The sequence below is a fragment of the Lepidochelys kempii genome, chromosome 2 (genome assembly GCF_965140285.1).
Source record: "Lepidochelys kempii isolate rLepKem1 chromosome 2, rLepKem1.hap1, whole genome shotgun sequence".
NCBI classification, from domain to species: domain Eukaryota; kingdom Metazoa; phylum Chordata; order Testudines; family Cheloniidae; genus Lepidochelys; species Lepidochelys kempii.
Genome location: NC_136381.1, coordinates 179,481,270 through 179,502,217, shown reverse-complemented (window position 1 = coordinate 179,502,217; position 20,948 = coordinate 179,481,270). Strand labels below are relative to the sequence as shown.

At 39.6% G+C, this 20,948-nt stretch overlaps 1 protein-coding gene across 5 annotated transcripts in view; it reads right to left on the bottom strand.

Moving 5' to 3' along the window:
* The window catches only part of AMPH (amphiphysin), a 172,234-nt gene that overhangs the window by 47,402 nt on the left and 103,884 nt on the right, over positions 1-20,948 (bottom strand). For all 5 annotated transcript variants that reach the window (XM_073332856.2, XM_073332859.2, XM_073332857.2 and 2 more), the window contains exons 4-10: positions 16,485-16,579; positions 12,455-12,550; positions 9,120-9,227; positions 8,114-8,199; positions 5,368-5,443; positions 3,437-3,519; positions 598-739 (exon numbers count right to left, since the gene is read on the bottom strand). In XM_073332856.2, coding sequence (XP_073188957.1) covers positions 598-739; positions 3,437-3,519; positions 5,368-5,443; positions 8,114-8,199; positions 9,120-9,227; positions 12,455-12,550; positions 16,485-16,579 — 686 coding nt within the window. The remainder of the gene's footprint in view (positions 1-597; positions 740-3,436; positions 3,520-5,367; positions 5,444-8,113; positions 8,200-9,119; positions 9,228-12,454; positions 12,551-16,484; positions 16,580-20,948) is intronic.

Genomic DNA, 20,948 nt, shown 5'->3' with positions numbered 1-20,948 from the left:
ACAAGTATTCCTTATCCCAAGGAAAGGAAAAATTATGGTATCTCAGATAGCTCTGTGTGGTGACAACTCTTGGTTAATGTTGACTTTTTAATGACAAAGCTGTGCCTAAATAATCAATAATAAACAAACCGTAATCTACAATTCTATTTTTGTATTAATACACAAATGTTTTTAAAGTTTTTCATACAGTAATTTATGTGCTGGATAGATCTAATTCCCATGAAAAACCCTGAATATACATTCTTTTAAAGGTCCTATACATAAAAGTATCTCAACACACACATAGTTCAATCAGCACCACTTTCTAGTCTCAATCCATTCTCCCATCTCCTCTTATTAAGATCAATTTCAAACAAACACCTGCAACAGGGGAATGAGCAGCTGGGGCAACTAATGGCGTTACAGCCCTTCCTGACAAAGCCACATCAGTGCTGCTCACCATCACTTTTTCATTTTAATGTAGAAATCACTCCTCCTGCACTCCAGCACTCACCACCCAAATGTAAATCTCACCCAATTTATCTCTGTGGAATCTCCCACAATAGCTCAGCTACATCTGTGTAAGAGGCCCACTCCCCAGGTTAGCTTTGCTCCTACCTGTGAAGGTGATTTAGGCCGAGCTGGTGCAGGAGATGAAACAGGTGCCAGGGTATGATTGGGACTAGATGAAGGGCTAGGCAGAGGAGAGGCCTCCTCAGGGGGTGATGGTGTTTTCGCAATGCGGAGAGGACCTGAGTCACTGGATGAACACAAAGTAACAAGTTCTGAATACATCATGAAGCTTCACTGACTTTATACCACGAGTTACATTTCTGAACCCTTTGAGAAATGTAGGTTTCCAACTCTATAGCCTCAAATGATGATATTTTTGACACAATAGTTGAAATGCATCCCTGGCATCAGGGATGTATTTGGCCCCTTATGTGATTAAATAATTAAAACAGTGATTAAATTCAATCTATCAATGAACTATAGTGCCAAAGGAAATTCTTATTTTCTAGAGGTTGTTTTCTAGAACATCTACTGTTCTCGTGTCTTTATCTTCAAAAAATAGAGTCCTTACATTTCAGAAGGTTCTGTATTTGAAATGATTTCTCGTGTCAGTTTGAAAATATAAAATGTGAATGACAATTATTGTCTTCATTAACCAATTTACTTTACACAGTTCACAATCTAAAAGGCTCTAGTGATATACAATCCCAGTTCAAGGGGCAATAATAATTAATAGTAATCATACAGAACAACAGCTATAAGAAGAAATTTAATCAAAAACCAAAACTACTAATTATAGGGCCACATGCTCAGCTGGTGTAAATCAGCATAGCTCAGTTAATTTTTGTCAGTGCTACATCAATTTATACCAACTGGATCAAGCTCAAAGTCAGAGGGACATTTTACTGTCTAGAAATTTCTAACATCTAATATTGAAGAAAACAGATTTTTCCTTCTATAATTAATGAGCCTACAGTCTACAGCATTCTATGAGCACAGTATTCAATAAGAAGAGAACTGGCCCTACATATCTTTAGGGAGAAGTGAAGCATTACATGATTGAGGAGACCAACCACAATCATGTTTTTAACACTAAAGCAAAGCAAATTTATTCTTTGGCAAGAATATATTGTAGCTCACACTCACCACCTCTTTCTGTGGAAATATTTAAAAAAAAAAGGAATATGCAGTTATTAACAAGCTCCTTCCTATCTATTTTATTTCCCTTCAAGGTAGCATATTCAATTACATGCCCCTTAAAATTTTTTGTTTTGTTTTCCTTCTCCCACTCTGAAGAAAAGTCCAAACTTCAGTGTGTTCTTTATTTACTTCTTAATAAAAAATATTAACTCTCTTATTCTGAAATGACCCTTTCCTGAGTTCCAGAACAAGCTTTTCAAACGCCACTAAAAAAAACTGCCCTCAAAGAATCCTTCCAGGTTTGACACAAGATCTAGTGCATGTTGGGGCATAAGATATTTCAGAGTGTGCACGGTAGTTAATTTTATGCAGGCTTTCGGCAAAACAGTTAGACTCAAGTAAAGCTGTTCGTTCTTCATCTTAATGCTGAATCTTAGCATAACAATGAAAAGCTTCCAAACCAGGGTTATGACAGTATTCACACAACAACATAATGTAGTGATGCCATTTTATATATATTTTACACACACACAAAACTTGTCATACCAGAAGGTCAAAAACACAAGGTTATTTAAATAAATTAGAAAATAGCCCATACTGTATTAACCACTCTCTCTCATTCATTTCTGAGAAGAGTAACTTGGCAAAGGAAAAGCAGGGGAAGCATGTGTGTGCTTGTGGGGCTACAGCTGGCCAGAATATGGGTATATATTAATGCTAGTTTAAAAGTATTTTGATGGAAAATTCCTAACGGCAAGTGTGGTTTCTGTAAAATCAAAGTTTCTGCAAGTGCATCATGGGAGATGTAGTCCAAACAGGGAAGTCCATAGGGAAGAATGGGGACATTAAGGAATTAAAACTGCCATGCGGCACTGTGGCAGCTCAGGGAGATGCAGATTAAGGTCAAATGAACCCAAAATGAAATGTTTGGATAATTCTGAATAGACATTTTTCTAACCTTTGCATTTTGTGAAAAGTTCCAATATTTCAAGTTTTCCTTCTGATTTAGGATGAAAACAAATGTTGAAATATTGGAATCTCCTTTGGGATAGAAATTCTGGTTTATGATGAGCTCTAATGAATGCTAATGTGACACTGTTTTGGGGGCAAATTAGTACATTGGTCAGAATTTAGTTCCACAATTGCTTATGGAAGGGATGATGGTTATAAATGAAGGAGTTATGTATTCTGTCTCTCTAAAACTGAGATTTTTTTTTCCTATAGATCAGTACCATTCTTTTTACACTTTGTGCCTTTTCATCCCATCATCATTATATAACTGAAAGCAGAAAATCCATTTCTGTCTATGCCAGGCAGAGAGGCAGCTGATCAAGCTGTGCAAAGTAAAAGTCAGGAGATAAAGCATCAGTATCACCAACCCAAAATGTTCCCAAAACATGAGCATGAGATTGGCTTAGAAATCATAATTTTAAAAAAATATATATAATTTTGGGATTCCTTTAATTTGCCTTTTAGTTTTTGAACCTTTAGGGGGCACTTGGGCAATGTTCTCAGGCTTTCCTCGGCCACCATGAGGGTTAGAAACAGACTGTTTTTAACTAAATCTACATGCCTTCAGGAGCCATGGCTTTAAGTAAAACACCATATATTACAAGATTTGTGGTAAAATAATTAGACAAGGCAACACTGTTGTATATTCCATCTATAAGAGTGCAAGGGCTAGATCCTTAGCTGCTGTACACTGGTGTTCATAGATGAAGATGTAGTAGTACCACATGCTATAGCTGGGTTGACTGTTTTAGAAAGGTGAAAGCCCATTGTAATTTCATAAACAATTTATTACCTGGGTGCTCCTTGGATGGTGAAGGCCTTGTCAGCATGCTGATCTCCCAACTTGGTCATCACCTCATACAGTTTGTGGCATAGCTGAGAAGAAAAACACATGCCTATTAAATGTGATATTAGGTTAAAGGTTGCAATATTAGATAAAAGTGCAGATGGTAAGCCGGGTTTACAAATTGCTGACTTCTCTAAAACAATATAGACCTCTTCAGGTATACCGTAGTGTCATGTTCATTTAGGGCCTGATTCAAAGCTGACTGAAGTTGTGATGATTTGGGGAGTCTATATATAATTTATTCATTGTGTATGTGATTATGAATTCCATGTGTTACTCTAACCTGCAATGTGTAGTGAATGAGCTGTGGCTGTCAAGGACACTCGCATATTCACACCCTATCTGGATGAAGCACCAGAACAAATAAAAGAAGTGGTTAACATGAATGGCTCTCATGCAAATGAGAACACCATAGGACATTAGGTTGCCTGAAGCCTAGGAAAACAAGTTTTCTTCAACTTCTCTGCAGGGTTCCTTGGTTTGAAGAAATGGAATTTCCACAGAAGCAGGACATAGAACCAAGTTGCTAATACTAGCTTTTAAAAAACTACAGACTGAGTGTGTCAGGGAGCCAAAGGGAAGCTTAGGGCAGGAGAGACTAACAAAGGGACAGGCTTTTGAGGGAGAGGGGACTTTTTTGACTACAGAATCAGCCAAGGAAGAAGGGAGCTGTCTGCAGAAGGGAGAGAGAGAGAGAAAGGTTCCATGGTTCAATAATTAATTGACATTTGTAAAGTTCTATGGGGTGTTTCTTAGATGAAAAAGAGGCCAATTTTATGGCATATTTTGGTTTGCGTGGAGAGCTCCTGAAGGGAGCCAGTCTTAAACTAACTTTATTAACAATAGAGAAAACAGGTCACAAACGCCTCCTGTGGCTTGTTGTGTCTAAAAAAACCCGTAAAACAGAGTTCTGTTAATTACCAGGCTTAATCCATAGGTTTGCCCTTAGTCCACCTTGACATCCTACAGATATGAAGCAGAACTCACCCTGTACCAGTACTGTAGAAGGGTGTGGGTTTTATCATTGCACACAACTAGAACGCATACCTCTGGAATTCACACTCAAAGGAACAAGCTTTTTTTATTTTTGGAATGTGGTGGGATCTCCAACCTGTAAGAGGACAGTGGCTGGGGATTTCAAGTGTGAGGCACAGTCAAGATTACTGTTGGACCCTTACCTGAAAACTTGGTTAGTTTCTAGTATTTCTTTAACTCTCTCTGTCTCTCTCTCTCTCTCTCTCGCTCTCTCTCTCACACACACACACACAATCTGGTCTGCACACAGTTATTGTACTAGTCTAACTATTTTTAAATTTAACTGATTTTTGGGTGTAGACAAGCTCTTAGGCACTGACTTGGTGAAGTATATAAGCATACGGTCATAAGTAGCTTACTGAAGTTACTCTATTAGCTTGAGAACTGTGGGCGTATTGATAAATTGCTGGCAGTGTAGGAATTCACAGAGGTAGATCTTGAAAGGGGAAGCCTCTACCATTGCCTCTTGTACCTGTTGAGTTGATGCAGTTTGAAAGTTAATGCTGGCACAAGATGTTCAACAACCTTGCCCCATTAATAATGTGTAAGAGGACAGTGTGAAGGTGGAAAAAAGAGAGGGAGGACATTCTTAAAAAAAAAAAAAAAAAGAGAAAGAGCTTAACATTGCAACTGCAGTTGGATTTTTATCCAACAATGTCAGGGAAATTACTTTTGTATAGTGAGAAGAAGTATAGTGAAAACTCATGTTAATACTACACTGTCACCAGAGATCAAGGCAGTAAGGACAAATTCTCAGATACATTGCTGCAATATTTTCCACTGCTCCCAAATAAGACATTTGTTTGTTGCATAATTCACACAGCACATTTAGTTTTACTCACCAAAGCTATTTCCTTGTGAAACTTGGCTTCAAGGCTGGATATATTTTTGAAAGTGTTCACATAGAAGCCAACTCGTCTGAAAGAAGATGACAGAGAGAAAGGAAAAAAGGAGGGTGAAGAGAGTGAAGGAGAGAAAATGAGCTGTTCATTTCTTTCAAACAACAAGAAACGTTCTTCATTGTGTCCCGACAATTGAGAAAAGCAAACAATTGAACTGGAATATTAAACAAAAAATTGTATCTTGATTCACTGATCATGTAACAATTCCTGAAGTGGTGCAGCTGCGGGGCCAGATTCTGCCACACTTGTTCATGCTGAGGGTTACTTTCTTCCCCGTATGGTCCCATTTATGTCAGTGGAAATACTTAGGGAGTAAGTTAATACTCATTGTGAATAAGGGTGGCAGAATCTGTCCTGTAGGCATTATCACTGAAGTTAATATCATCAGTGCCCAATAAAACAATTATATTTATGTATTGTACGTAAGCTCCTACCATGTTAGTACAGAATTATTATTACGTATTTGTAGTACAGTAGCCTCTACAGCGCTCCAATGGGAGCAGGGCCCCACTATGCTAGGCACTGTACAAATACATAGTAAGAGACTTAGGGCATGAGAGAGGAACAAAAAGGGACAGGCTTTTGGAATTTACAGTCTAAATAGACAAGACAAAGCGGGGGGAGGGGAAAGGCAAGGCAGTCAGAATTGAAGTGACTTGCCTTAGGCCACACTGCAAGCCTGTGGCAGAGCCTAAAACAGAACCAAGATCTCTTGGATCTGAGTCCAGTGCCCTATCCTGGGCCACACTGCCTGTTCAAATCATGGTAATTTCAGATCCAAGAGATGAGAAACATGTTCCCCAAATCTGGAATACCCATCTAGTTGCTGGCCTTACTGAAACAAGAATATATGATGTTTAAAGCATCCAGGCTTTAAGCAAGCAAAAAAAATTTTCCAATGTCTATTTTTCACAAGACTCTTAATGAGCTCTTCCAGTCTCACTATAGTAACACTGTGAGACAGGCAAGATTAGCAAATACTCCTGTGCACATAGAGATTAGTGCATAAGTATCTTATCTCACATAGGGCTTCTATGGTGGAGAACATTACAGTATCCGAGTGCTTCAAAAACATTAATGAATATATTTTCACAGCATCCCCGTGAGATGAGGTGGCATTATTTCCATTTTACAGATGGTGAACTAAGGCACAGGGACATTAATGTCAAAAGCACACACTAATATTGGGTGATCAATTTGAAAATCTGAAGGGTTTTTGAGGGTATTTAACATTGTGCAGTTTTTTTTGTTTGGAACACAGTCTCGCAGACTTCAGTTGCAGTCAGGACTTCTGCAAATCTGATCTCCAGGGTGTCAAATTGGGCATCCAGAAAATGAGATGCATACAGTTAGTGACCTCCTGTGAAAAGTTTCGTTCAAGTGACTTGCACAGAAACAAGGATAGAATCCATTTCCACTGTTAAACTGTTGTAATCACAAGACTGTCCTTTCTCTTCCTGCATTACACCTTCCAACTTCTGGAACAAATGAGCTTCATTCACTAAACAAACCTGATTCATTCTTCAAGCACCATCCGTCGCCTCACAGGCTGTATACATACAAAGGTTGACTGCAAGTTTTAAAACACAGATGACTAAATAGAGGATGCAAAATATGCACACATGTAAAAGAAAATAATTATGAATGCAAAATACATACTTGTACATGCATGTAGGTATTTGCATATGGAAGTTTGTGAGAGCAATTAATTGCACTGTGTGTGTATGCATATTTTTTGAAATTGTTTGAATTTTTTTTTAATTTGGTCCTGAAAACATGTCTTTGGTTTATATTAGTGCAGAAAACTTTGAATAATCCTAAGAGCATAAAAAACTTAAATTTTACACCTGTTTGGAAATTCCACATGCAATTTCTCTAAATTTTCACCAGCAAAAAATCGCCTTTGGGCTGAGAATAAGCGTGAGAAATTTCATCCCAATGGGTTATTTTTCTGTAAAGTGTCTAAAAACAGGGGCTTTGAAGGAATGTGGTTCCTGAACCATGACTGTAGGCTCAAATGTTCACTGAAATTCTATCAACCCTGTAGTCTAGTTAGAAGGTAACAGACACACCGTGATGCAAATAACATGTATGCCAAAGTGTGTGGTGTGGACTTTTGGGGGGTTTTGGGGCAGTTGGTTGGGGTTTTTTGTTTGGTTTGTTGTTTCTTTTGGTAGCCTGCAAAAAGAATGTATTGTGGTGATAAGTGCCTGAAAGGACTAACAGCACAGAAAAATCTGAACTCATCCTCACTTTAAACAGAAGTTTAGAGGACAACAGCAGACAAATTCTGGCCTTTTTCCAAGTCTCCAAAGCATCCTTTTTCCAAGTCTCATTTGTCAAATAATGTAACACTCTAATGGAACGTTTCTCTGCGGTTCTTGTTCACCTGCCTATTAAATCTCTAATAGAAACAGAATACCTGCATTTTACAGCTATTTATCTCTTGCCAGTTTTTAAATTGTAACTTGTAACACAGGGACTGCCATGCAATTTTAAAGAAAGCAAGCTGCTAGAGATGCTCAGAAATTATGGTTCTGATACTAGTTCAGACACTGGGGAATTGGACCTACTTCATTTACTGGGCCAGCCATCCTGTGACACACATTAAAATTCAGTGGAAGTTGGGAGACTGATTCTGATTCTTTGAAAATTCTAGCCTATATATGCAAGTTGTTTGGCTTACCTTGACCATAGAGATGGCAGCTCTTCTTGTAAATCAATATTAAAGTCTTCAAACACTTTCTGTGCTTTTTGAAACTCTTCTTCTGCCTATAACAAAGCAAGACATGTTGGCTTTTATTCTCCAAATAATAGAAAAACAGATTTGTGCAGTTTCACTGTACTGATCTGTTTTTCTATTAACAAAAGAAGAGCGTGGTTCAAACTACTGTTGTTTACTATAGCTTGTTTCATTTCGCAAAGGCTACTGCAAACATTTGTGTCTCGTTTGGCTTGCATAGGTTCGAATCCCAGGCATTTCTGGTTCCAAAGAATACAATCAACACCAAAAGAAAAAGTCACCTTTTTGTGTCAAAATGTGCAAAATCACAAAGTTCCATGGGGTTTCAATACAAACAATAAATTGGCCCAGCTTTACTGTATAGGTTCAGAGCCTCTCTAAACCTTTGGGTGAACCTTTGCCGAGTCTTGAATTTATAACAAAACTGAAAACCAGCAATTTTCCAAAGAACTCACGTTGTAATGTCATTTCTCAGTTTTACTATTTACACTCTTTTCTTATTTATTTACAGAGCGATAGACAATATTCTGAAGAATTTAATAATCCAGGGCAAGATCCTGCAACCCTCATTCATGTGAGCAGATGCTGTTAAATCAGTGGGACTACACATATGATTATGGGCTGTAGGATGAAGCCCCTCATGGTGGTCTTTCATCTCATAAAGGGCACAACTGATCCCTGTACAAAGGGCAAGCACAAAGCCTATGAACCCCTTAAATCCCAGTGCAACTCAAAATAGGATTTAAATGGGACTCAGTCCTTCAGGAAGCTGAGCACTCTGGCCCTGATCTAGCAGAATGAATAATGTGTTTAAACGTCAGCATATGAGCAGTCCCATTTTCTGGAATGGAAGAGTACAGACTTTATGCTATCGAGTGTGCAGAAATAAATTTCACCCAAACTCAGGACGTCTGCGCTAGTAACATTATTATTTAAAGATATACCCTACCTTTGTAATTCTGCTTTCATCTCTTCTTTTTGAGCTCTGCAAGGCTTCCAAGTGATGTCTTGCACTGTCATAGTCCACCAGCTTTCTGCTTCGCTTTGCAATGCGAGTCTGCAAAAAATTCAGCACTATTGCCACACAGCCAAGCAATCGGAGATGGAACTCTCATTTCATTTGCTTTAATTTGTCTTTGATTCTTTATCCTCTCACTTGCAATCTAAATTTTATTTATCATAAGATTGTACAGTGAAAGAGAAAATTTAGGTAATTTATTATTTTAATAAGGAACCTATTTATTGAGAAATAAGGGCATGACAAGAGATGTCTGTGTGGAGAGCTTGCAGGACTGGAATCTCGCATATCAAATTTTATAATATATGAACCCACGCATCTTTTCTCCAGCAGTGTGAATGGACTCATTAAGCTAGACTATAATAGTATCATAAACTGTCTTCCCTTTCACATTACACAGTGTGTGAATTTAATGATTAATATATATTAATTTTTTCTTTGAGTTAGGGAAAATGCTGAAAACACACTTCTCAATATGACTTTTGAATATATAACAAATCTAATTTTGACATCACGTAATAGGAATTCCAATTAAGCTACTGTAGGTGTCATAGGACCGCTCATGGTACTAAAAAGGTGCCTTGGAAAATTGCTGACACTACACTAATGCATATGGTATATGAATTTCCTTTTATAATACTGTGGACCAGATCCCAGGCTGCAGCTAATGAGAACCGGGCAAGCTCAGGATCAGGAATGGGACTCTCACACCTTTGAGCACCCAGGACTCTAGGGTTGTCCTGGTGCGAATGTCAATTATAGCAGGGGCTGAATGTACAACCCATACACTCAGCTGAAGATCATCCCTTCATAAGGAATCTCTGGTCATGTCCCCCTTTCCCTGGCTATTTTTCCTGTGTCAGAAGCCTGGGGAGTGCTGAAGTCACTAAGCTGGCTCTATGCCCCACTAAGATGCCTCAGTACTACCAGAATCTTCTAGTGGCTGGCTAAAATGACTTCAGAGCAGCTTTGCACCAACGGCAAGATGTAAAGTTGACCCAGCATATCAGAGGATCTGCCCGTGTCTCAAATGAGACTAAGTAAACTTGCCAGTTACGGTGGTGATTTTTGCAATATGGCCACCTGTTTTATAGAAAGTCATTGAGTCCACTCTTTCCTTTCAAATAAGCACTGAACAGCCCTTAGATGACAATTTTGAGAGTCACAATTAGTGTAGGCCTGATTCAAACCAGCAACACAGAAGCAAAAGGACTAAATTAATCACTGGATATGAGTCAGCAGTGTGCCCTTGTTGCCAAGAAGGCCAATGGCATTTTGGGATGTATAAGTAGGGGCATAGCGAGCAGATCGAGGGACGTGATCGTTCCCCTCTATTCGACATTGGTGAGGCCTCATCTGGAGTACTGTGTCCAGTTTTGGGCCCCACACTTCAAGAAGGATGTGGATAAATTGGAGAGAGTCCAGCGAAGGGCAACAAAAATGATTAGGGGACTGGAACACATGAGTTATGAGGAGAGGCTGAGGGAGCTGGGATTGTTTAGCCTGCAGAAGAGAAGAATGAGGGGGGATTTGATAGCTGCTTTCAACTACCTGAAAGGGGGTTCCAAAGAGGATGGCTCTAGACTGTTCTCAATGGTAGCAGATGACAGAACGAGGAGTAATGGTCTCAAGTTGCAGTGGGGGAGGTTTAGATTGGATATTAGGAAAAACTTTTTCACTAAGAGGGTGGTGAAACACTGGAATGCGTTACCTAGGGAGGTGGTAGAATCTCCTTCCTTAGAGGTTTTTAAGGTCAGGCTTGACAAAGCCCTGGCTGGGATGATTTAACTGGGAATTGGTCCTGCTTTGAGCAGGGGGTTGGACTAGATGACCTTCTGGGGTCCCTTCCAACCCTGATATTCTATGATTCTATGATTCTATGAGTGGCTGCACCTTAGTCACTCATGGGTGAATTTGGCTCAGAAGTCTTGAGCTCCAATTCCCCAGTATCGGAAGCCATCCAATCTGGCTATGGCTCTTAAAATGGATGGTGTTAACATAAGCTGGCTACAGCTTTGATGGTACTTATAAAGGTAACACATCAGGATGTTTGATTACAAAGATTGCTCCAAATTCAGTTCAATACATCTTGACATCCTTATCACCTCAATAGCATTTCATTGTGAAAACAAAGCTGAACCCAGCATTTCTTGAAATATCAGAACACATGCCTTTAACAAGTACCACCAAGAGCTGTAGCCAACCTTGACTGGCTGCCAATGCCACAAAATAGTAACCTTAAACTTCAGCCAATCACCGTCTGTAGAAACAGAGTATTTCTGCCCTTCTGAACAAAGGTGAAATCTTTATTTTTTGATGCTTTGGCATAAGTATCCAAAGGATGGCATCTACCTGGCAACTAAATGTGAGTCAGGAATGCTTTGAAAATTTACGGTATCATCCAGTTATAACATTCTCCTTCCTCATCATCTGTTGGGTTAATGAGTTGTTTTCCTTAAAGTCCCATCTCTTCTTTAGTCATGTACTTATTATGTACTCCTCCACTGCACACGGTTGATCATAGCCATGCTCCAGGGCCCCAGTCCAACAAGGCACTTAAGCATTTGATTAACTTTAAGCATGTTAATAGTCCCATTTGTCTTCAAGTGTTAAGCTTTGTGCTTCAGTGTTTTACATTATTGAAATTTCACACGATTGGGTACATGCTACTTTGAAATCCTTACAGGGAAGACAGAATTAAAAGGGGACTTGGGGAGTGTATGTTGTGATTTGTATAATAGCAATCTCTATGGAGATGTATTACAAAGCTTTTGTGATTGATCAAATCACAGAAGCCATTTATTGCTTCAAATTCAACAAAGAAAACAATTGACTTTTAAACATCTAGAGGTGCATCTCACCAAGAAAAGAATAATGGCAGAACTCTTCTTATTCTAATAATTCTGCAGTAACACTTTGGACCCAAGGGGTGTGCTCCAGCACTGCTGAAGTCAGTGGTAGTTATGCCATTGACTTCAGTGGGAGCAGAAAAGACCTACATAAAAGTCTGAGATACAAAGGCTAATTTAAGAAAATTAAAGGCTATTTTAAGAAAATCAAATGGTGCTACTGCATAATACTTAATTTTGTTCACTCAGGAAAATAGCATAGACTATGAATGGAACTTGCTTACAGAATTAGATGTGTTACATTCCACATGAGAGCTGGCTTCCTGTATATTCTTTATTTCATTTCTCGCATGATTTTGACTCAATTGTAATAGGTAACCTTTTAAATCTTCCCTGTATAGAAATGTATTACTGTACTTTGATATCAGGAAACTGTCCCAGGTATGTATCCAGTGTCAGCAGTGATCCATCCACCAGCTTTTGATGAAAGTCTTCCCAGAGCACATCACATTTCTGTAAAGAAAGATGAGATACAGAGAAACAGTTGACAATCACTTTAATTTCACTCAAAATTTAGGGGAAACGCTTCTGTAAATGGAAAAACACTTATGTAAATTGCAAATCTTAATTCTCCTGTAATCTTATGTTTTTCTGGCAAAAATCAGAATTTAGTTGTAAAATGGATAAAAAAATCTTCAATGTGAGTTTTAATTTGCAATAGAATAGATTTAACTGCAGTAATCAATTCAAAAATGTTGCAGTCTTCAAAGTAGTGGCAGTCTTGGAAAGTCACGAATCCAAGCTTTGCAGGATTACTATTTGCAGGTCGGTAGTCCCAAAACCAAAGTTACTCTATTTCCCACCTATAAATAGGTTCACTGATATGTACATCATAACCTCTCCTCTCACGAGCAGCAAAATACAACTAAAACCACAATAAAACTAAATGAATAAAGAGTGGTTCCTTCATTCACTAGAGTAATTTGTAACCTCAGTTTTGATTTTTCAGTAAAATGTATGGACAATGGAGAAATGGGTTTATTTTATTTTAACAGTTGTTTTCTGGTTGAGTATCCTTCCAGACCAGGGGAAGTCATACATTCCCCATATTTGTTTCTCTCTGCCTATCATTAATAGAGCATTTTGAAGGCAAATAGGTGGCCTTCACAAAACTCAATGGATCTGTAAGTCAGAAAATTGCATTCAGGATACAAACCACTGCTACCCCAACAGATAAAAAGACCCATTCTTCACATGAACCTCACATCACATCCATTCTTCGCATCAGCTGGGGGCTGTCTCACTCCCATGTAAAGTCATCGGGGAACTGCCAGAGCATGCTCCTTGGAATTCTCTTGTCACTGAGCACGTTAATGCAGCTGGACTGATCAGGAATACTATGGAGAAAGGCAAAGTTCTGCTTCTGGTAGACATCAGTGCCCTTCTGAAAGTCTCCTGGGACTTGGTTTCCCAACGTTGGGATTTGAACAGGTGTTGGGGTGCTCACAATCACCTTGCTCTTCTCATTTTTCCAAATGGGAGGGAGGCCCCAGCTAGATCTCACCTAGATAAGAGGGAAGTTTTGGGGGGTTCCTGGTATGGGAAAGGTGAGAACCACTGCCCTACAGGATCCAAGGGCAAGCAGCAGTCCTGAAGGCTATTTTCTAGTGACACTGTTTACTCATTCTGTGCCACAAGGCAGACTTATTGTAAATGCAGGATGACACAAAATGCCAGAATTTATTTCATCTATTTCCTATCTTAGTTGAAGACTCTGATGAAGAATACTCCATTAATAATCCATCACACTTTAAAAAGTCCATATTTATTAACACGATTTAATTAGTTGTGTAAAAAGCAGCAAAGCATTAGATCATAGCAAGCAATAGCAATTATGGTACATTGGCATTTGAAAATAATTTGCAGTGACACATTTTAGATAAATTAAAATCTTGGAGATTTTCAAAAAAGCTAATGGGACTGAAAAGCACTTGCTAAATAAATGATTAGTGCCTCAAATCACCTTCTCTGCTCACATAAAGATCAAAATCATTTAGATGGAACAATTTAGGAATAATTGCCTGTGGACTTGACAAGGTAAGCATATTCTCCTAAACTATTTTCAGCACTGCATAAATCTATAACATCACATCCAAACTTCAGATTAAATTGGAAAAGACTCAGCTGTAGAAACTATAGTGTGTCATGTGTTACCCTGATTGAGACCATATTCACACAGGTGGGGAGATAGAAGATTCTTCCTGTATGTAACAGAGACCAAGACCCAGCTGTGTTCTCAGGTAAACTATTGTGACTCCAAGATAATTCCTCTTAAATCAGCGGGAATACTTTGGATCTACACCAGCGTGTGATGGATCTGCTAAGCACAGGACAACAACTCACATCACCCTCTCTCCACTGCACTTCCCTACCTATTTCCATTATTGGAGCTCAGAGGAAAACTTAGATCATCAGGGTTGTTCATTTCTACCCACCAAGTAGCCCTCGTGCCTCTGGCTCCTGCCCTTTACATCCTGCCAGCCAACTTTGCCTTTTGGAATCCCATCGCTGACACCAGTGTAAATTACTGGGGTTTCTCATGACAGGACTACACCAAATCCCTAAGGTTCCAGTGGCATGCCAGGTGCACCATGATGTAGAGGCAGGCATTGCAGGTGCTTCAGCATCTAGGCCTTGTAGGTGCTAGCCCTCGTGGGATTCAATAACCACTCAGACCCACGGCTAAGTGAACAGGTATTTTACAGGGCTAGTAGGCAAGGAAATGGTTGCAAATACCCTAGTTATAGAGGCTTAAACAGTCACAGTTCAAAGTGAGCAATAGTGGTTCTTATTCAGGATCCTGGGGCAGTCCAACTGAGACACTGGGCTCTCCAGTCCTAGTGCCTGAGGTGCCGTCTCCAGTTCAGTTTCCATTCAAGCAAATAGGAGCTTGCAGACTAGTCTCAGTCAGTGTGCGTCATTGAGACCCTTCTGCACTGGCTTCCTGCCCAGCTGCTGCTGTTCCTTATGCATACCATACTAATCTGCACCTGGCTGTAATATTAGCAGCCACAATCTGTTCCACATGCAGCTATGTATGCAGTTCTTGAGGAATCTGCTCTGAATTCAGCTTCTCTTGCCGTTCCCTTCTTGCCATGTGGCTACTGCCTCCCAGCAGAGCCCAGACAGCTCTTGGTTCAGGATCTTTCTCCTTACCTGGCCAGGGGAAATGGAAATGCAGTGGGATGGGGGACTGATGAGAGCTGTAGTCCCCTGCTTAGCAACTCTTCTGGAATCAGTGGTAATATTTTGTATTTACAATAGCATTTATGAAATAAGATTCTGTACCCAAGTCCAAAATTAGCAATGATGTAACTGGTAATATAAGTTATATGTCAGATGTAAGTTGTTCAGACAATAAATTTAAGTGGGTATAAGCAGTGAAGTAGTATAACTTACACTAATTTGGCATTGTGTGTGTTTACAACACAAATGTAACTTGTATTCCATTGGCAGCGAGCAAGGTGGGAGGAGAATAGCAAGAAAAGCAATTAATAGGAGATTTTGTATTTGATTTTCCTGCTACGGCTCCCACACTTAATGCCAGATCAGTACAAATTACATCTGATTATAATTTACATCATTTTCTGACCAGCTTACACCCTCATCATCAATAAATTTGCTTATAGACTTCCATGGGATTTAAACCGGCTTACACTAGGTCCTAATTTGGCCTCTAATATTTATTACACCCTAAAGAAATTCAATAAAAACACCGCCACCACCAGGCTTGGTCCAAAGATAAAAGGGTCATATTCTACTCTCACAATGTTGTAAATCTGGAGTAACGCTTCAGTGGAGTTACTCCAGTCTTGCACCACTGTAAACAAGAACAGATTCTGGCTAGAGAGCAGTCAGTATGCAGTCAGGTATTCTCTCTTATAATTAGTCCTACCATTATTATGAAATACTTCGGGATGATCATGAACATTCTAAATCTTATAAACGTGCATATAACTTATTTGACAAGCTACTGCGAGGCATCTGTTATTGAGCCTGAATCTGCTTTCACTTCCGGTACACTGAAGTAATTCTGGAATAACTCCAAATTAATGAAGTTAATAGAATTACCTGGGTTTTCAATGAGCATGAGTGAGAGGAGAGTAAAGGCAATTATGCATAATGGTTTAGAATGTCAACCACATTTTTATTTTAAAAATAATTATTTTAAGAACACACTTTTCCACTATTGCTGTGTTTTGTAAATATGGTTCATGGAGTGTTTTCTGATTACCATGAGATGCTCTCTAGGAACCTTACAATTACATTCTGCACCAATACATTAGTACAATAAATGAGCAACTCAGTGACTTAAGTTTAATATTTCCATTCTTTGGTTCAGATTAATATATTCTCAACCATGTTTCTTCACATTCACATCTCTTACCTCTCCAACCATTTTCACATCTTCCCGGCCATACCATTCGGGTTCGTACACTTCATGAAGAGACTCTGTAAGCTTCTTAGAGGCTTCTTGCATGCCTAGGATTTTGTAGAAAAACAATATATTATTCTACACAACACAGGGAATAGTGGGTCAAATCTTTATTTACTTCCACATTTTCCTCCTTCTATATAAATAGGACCCTACCAAATTCATGGTCCATTTTGATCAATTTCATGGCCAGAGGGTTTTTAAATTGGTCTATTTCACATTTTCAGATGTGAACATCTAAAATTTCATGGTGTTGTAACTGTGAGGGTTCCAACCCAAAAGGTACCTAGAGAAAGGACTGACCTCCCCTGCCCCCCCCCCCCCCCCGAGAGTGGCCAGTCCGGGTAAGGACAAGTCTTGTCCTCCCCTAGCCTGGCCACAACTCACAGCTAGGAGCCCACCTCCACAAGCCTCCTCCGGCTGCAAGAGCCTCTAAGGCTGCTGCCCAGCCCCAGAGCTTCCTGCAGCGTGTGGAGGCACCCAGAGATCTCCTCCCCGACAGTGGCCGGAGCTCGCAGCTAGGAGCCCCGAGCTGGGGTGCTCAGATTTCATGGGGAAGGGCTTATTTCATGGTCTGAGACACGTTTTTCGCAGCCATGAAATTGGTAGGGCCCTGTATATAATGCTTGTTGGTATGGTAAGAATGTAGCTTTCAAAGAGTTTAAACAAAAAATAAACCTTGTGTTCAAGGTATAAACCAGCTACTAACTACCTGGAGTTAACAAGAAATGTCCTTTATAGTCTGTTATGAGTGTGACAGAGTGGGGTATCTTTGTACACAATTATGAACTCCATTTTGTATTATGTGCTGAACAGGCTTCTAAACTGGCCCAAGGCAGTGTATTGAATTACATTCAGATAGCTGCTCTGCCCATTCAGATTGTGGCTCTGCCCAGGAAAATCACTTGAAAACTTGAAGGACTGTCACTGAGAAGCCAACAAAATGGCGATCTGTAGCTATCAACTTTGAATGCTCTCAGCTCCTGGCCCATGGAACAACGTTTTTCTATGCAGGTGGTGCCAGCATGAATGGGGGATGGGACTGAAGCATGCCAGGGGAGCACATGGCAAGCAGGCAGAGACAGTGTTCAAGAGAGCATGCTGCTGTGTGCAAGAGGCCAGCCACTGTAACACTTAAGCAGGATGTGCAGGAGAGACTCTACCCAGCCTGAAACACTGACTCGCAGAAGGGGTGAGATCAGACTGGGGTAGGCAGCATCCCAAGACCTTTTGTCATTTTAAAAATCTGGAAGTCTTGAGAGCTTTTAAGAGTGAAGTGACTTTGGTTAAGACATTCCTTTGCTAAACCTGTGTTCCTTGCTTTCTTGCCACATTGAAATACTTGTTTAACCCCTTCAGGGACAGAGAGACCACAGCCTCAGCAGAGCTCTAGGGGAGCTTGTGTACATGACTGATAGTTGGGAGCTTGGGTGGTTTGAGGCACAGGTTGCAGGGTCTAGGGTAGTTGCATTGCAGTCCCATGGAAAGGGTCAGACAAAGAGTCTGAGCCTGGAAACGTGCCTAACAAACCCAAAGCTAGAAAACAGTGGCCATAATTCTGTCCAGACCCAGCTGGCTTGAAAGCACATGGGGCCCAGTGATGGAGTCCACTCGCAACAGACTGCTGGTCATACTGAGAGGTACTGTGCCAGATTGTAACAATGAGATTCTTATGCCCTCCTTTGAACCATTGGTTATTACTGATGAGAAGATAAAATGGTCTAGCTTAGTCTAATCACTCTAATATACAAAATGTCTGCTTTCCTCTCACTTACATTGAAGTAAGTAAGTAGTAACTCCACTGAAGTGAGCACAGGTAACATCAGTCTAAACCTGTGAGAGGAAAATCAAACCCAGATCAACTGGTCTGACTGAAGTAGATGGGAGTGTTGCTGTTGATTTTAATAGTGGATAAAATCCTGGCTCTATCTGCAGAAGTGATCTGACCCTTCCTGAGATATCCATAAGGGTCAGGCCAACATTATAGCTTTCTTGTTTTAAAATTACAGCCAAACTTTATTTAAACTTTTACATAAAACCTGCTGAAATGAGCTGAATTCCAATGACAACAAAATGGAATGGTTGAAAAAAGTCCAGCTTTTCAATCACAAAAAAATTGCCAGCCAAAATCTTTGTTTGCAACAGCACATCTGCTCTGCCTTGGAAATATCTCTAGTGTAAGCTTTAGAATAAACCCTTAATTGACTGAATTTTGGAATAGCAGTGAAATTTCTATTTTCCCTGGAAAGAAATAGAGACGTTACCCCCAAAATCTGGAATAGCCTGAAACCCCTGTTCAAATACTCCAAGGAAGGTATTTTGTGACCTGCTCAGCGATCCTCCCACTCATTGCCCACTCTTTGAAAAACACACGGGACATTAAAAGTAAAACAACAAAGTACTTTTCTGTTTACAAAAATGATTTTCTATGTAGAAAAGAAAAAAAATTAAGATTTCTCTTTTCTGGCCTCTGCATGGAAACTTAAGGGAAGGAGGGGCACAAGGGTCAAGCACAATGGGAGTTCTTGCATTCAATCTTGCACTATTAAATCCATGGGTGTCTTGCCACTATGAGCAGGCTAGGACCAAGGAATGCTTGAGAACCTCAGGGCTCTGAGTGCTAATAGGGGTTTGTGTGGAAGAGGGTAGGAGGGCAAGGAAGGGGAGAGAGCAGGATCAAGCCTCATCCCACCCCTGTGGAGCTGGCTGAATGCAGAGTGGCACTTTCACTGCACTCACTTTAAAGATAGTGCAGTGTCTGTGTGCTTCCCCAGAGCAACAGGAGACACTGTGTACAATGCCTCACAATGCTCCAACTGGGCGTGCTGCATCACTCCCAATGAAGGACGATTATTTAATGCCACAACCTAGCCCAGAGTGTTCAAATTGATGGTAAGGGCTTACGGAAGATTTCCCTTCCTCTGCTGGAATTCACTCCCCTCTCTAGATATGGCTACCTGATCCTTGCTAGGAATAATGCATCACTGGACCTTAAAAAGGTATTACTGATTTTTTTAAAACGTGATTTAGAATTTGCCAAACAAAATGAAGAGGATTTTCAAATCTTTTAGTAGAGCTCTATTTCAAATCCTCTTTCAACTGCCACAAATTAATTCAGCCAATAAAAAAAAGAAACAAAGCAGCATTGTTGCTTTTAGGAATACTGTGTTCTGACCATTCACTCAATAAAAATGCACGTCAGGGAGGTTCAGACATCCTTACTCACACTTTGATCTACTCTGAATCATCATTCTTCTGCTCTTGTGCCCTTGAGCACACTGCGTATTACACCCCCAACATATGTTCCTGCCAACAAAGCCCTTCTCTTTATATCTATCTGCTGCTTACATTCAACTCAGCCACAGATAAGATACTGTGCAAACAAAAATCAGTGCTGGGTATAAGATCTCGATTGACAGAGACTTTCTTTTAAAGATTTTATATAAAAACAATAAAAATAAGTATATATATTATATATATACACACACACACACACACACGCACAAGAAGGAAATAGCAAACAAACAAAATTCAACATTCATTATTTGTAAAACCTGAAAAAAAAATGAAAACCAACCCTGAACATGCAGCTATCACACAAGGCATCAATTATTAAAATGACTAAATAGATAAATAAGTGAGAACATAACCTATGAGTATCGTGGATTAATACACACAAAACTGACCACACATTCTCATTCTTTCCAAGCCAGTCATTTTTTTTTCCACTAACGCAGTAGTAGAAAGGACAAATATTATCTAAATGTTGCAGATCCTAGTTATACATCTGTTTTTAAAAAATGAAAAGGACTCTTTATCTTGCTTGGCCTGTATCAAAAATACACCAGAAAAGTGCAAACATAATATTTTTATCAATACCCAATAATCTGTTCTTTCCCCATATTGCTGTAGACCCCATAGACCAAATTCAGATGTAACCTGAGATAATGGGAGTTGTACCTTAGGGCTAAATTTGGCCTTGTGACTATGATTCTTGCCTCCTGACTATAGTTTTTATGTTATATTTATTGCTATATTCTTCATGTGTGTATGTATACATATACAATGATCTATGGCTAGGCTTTCAGCTCGTGGCTTCCCATTTGTATGTGCGTACACATCTGTCTCAGCATGAACTCACAATGTCCAGGGATTATTTATTTCTATTCGCATTCAATATTTTTCAGATACTGATAACTCTTATGTGTTTTTTCAATACTGAAATTAAGAAGATTAGTGCCTTTCCTAGGCTGTGTGCTGTCTCTTAACTGCTGTCATGAGAAAGATAAATTACTTTTAAAAAACCATTTAAGTTCTGAGGAATGGTAAAATAATTTGTACCAATGATGAATGGTTAGCAATTCATATTTAATATCAATTGCTTGTTCTTGGTAATTGGATCACTTACTTTTTAAT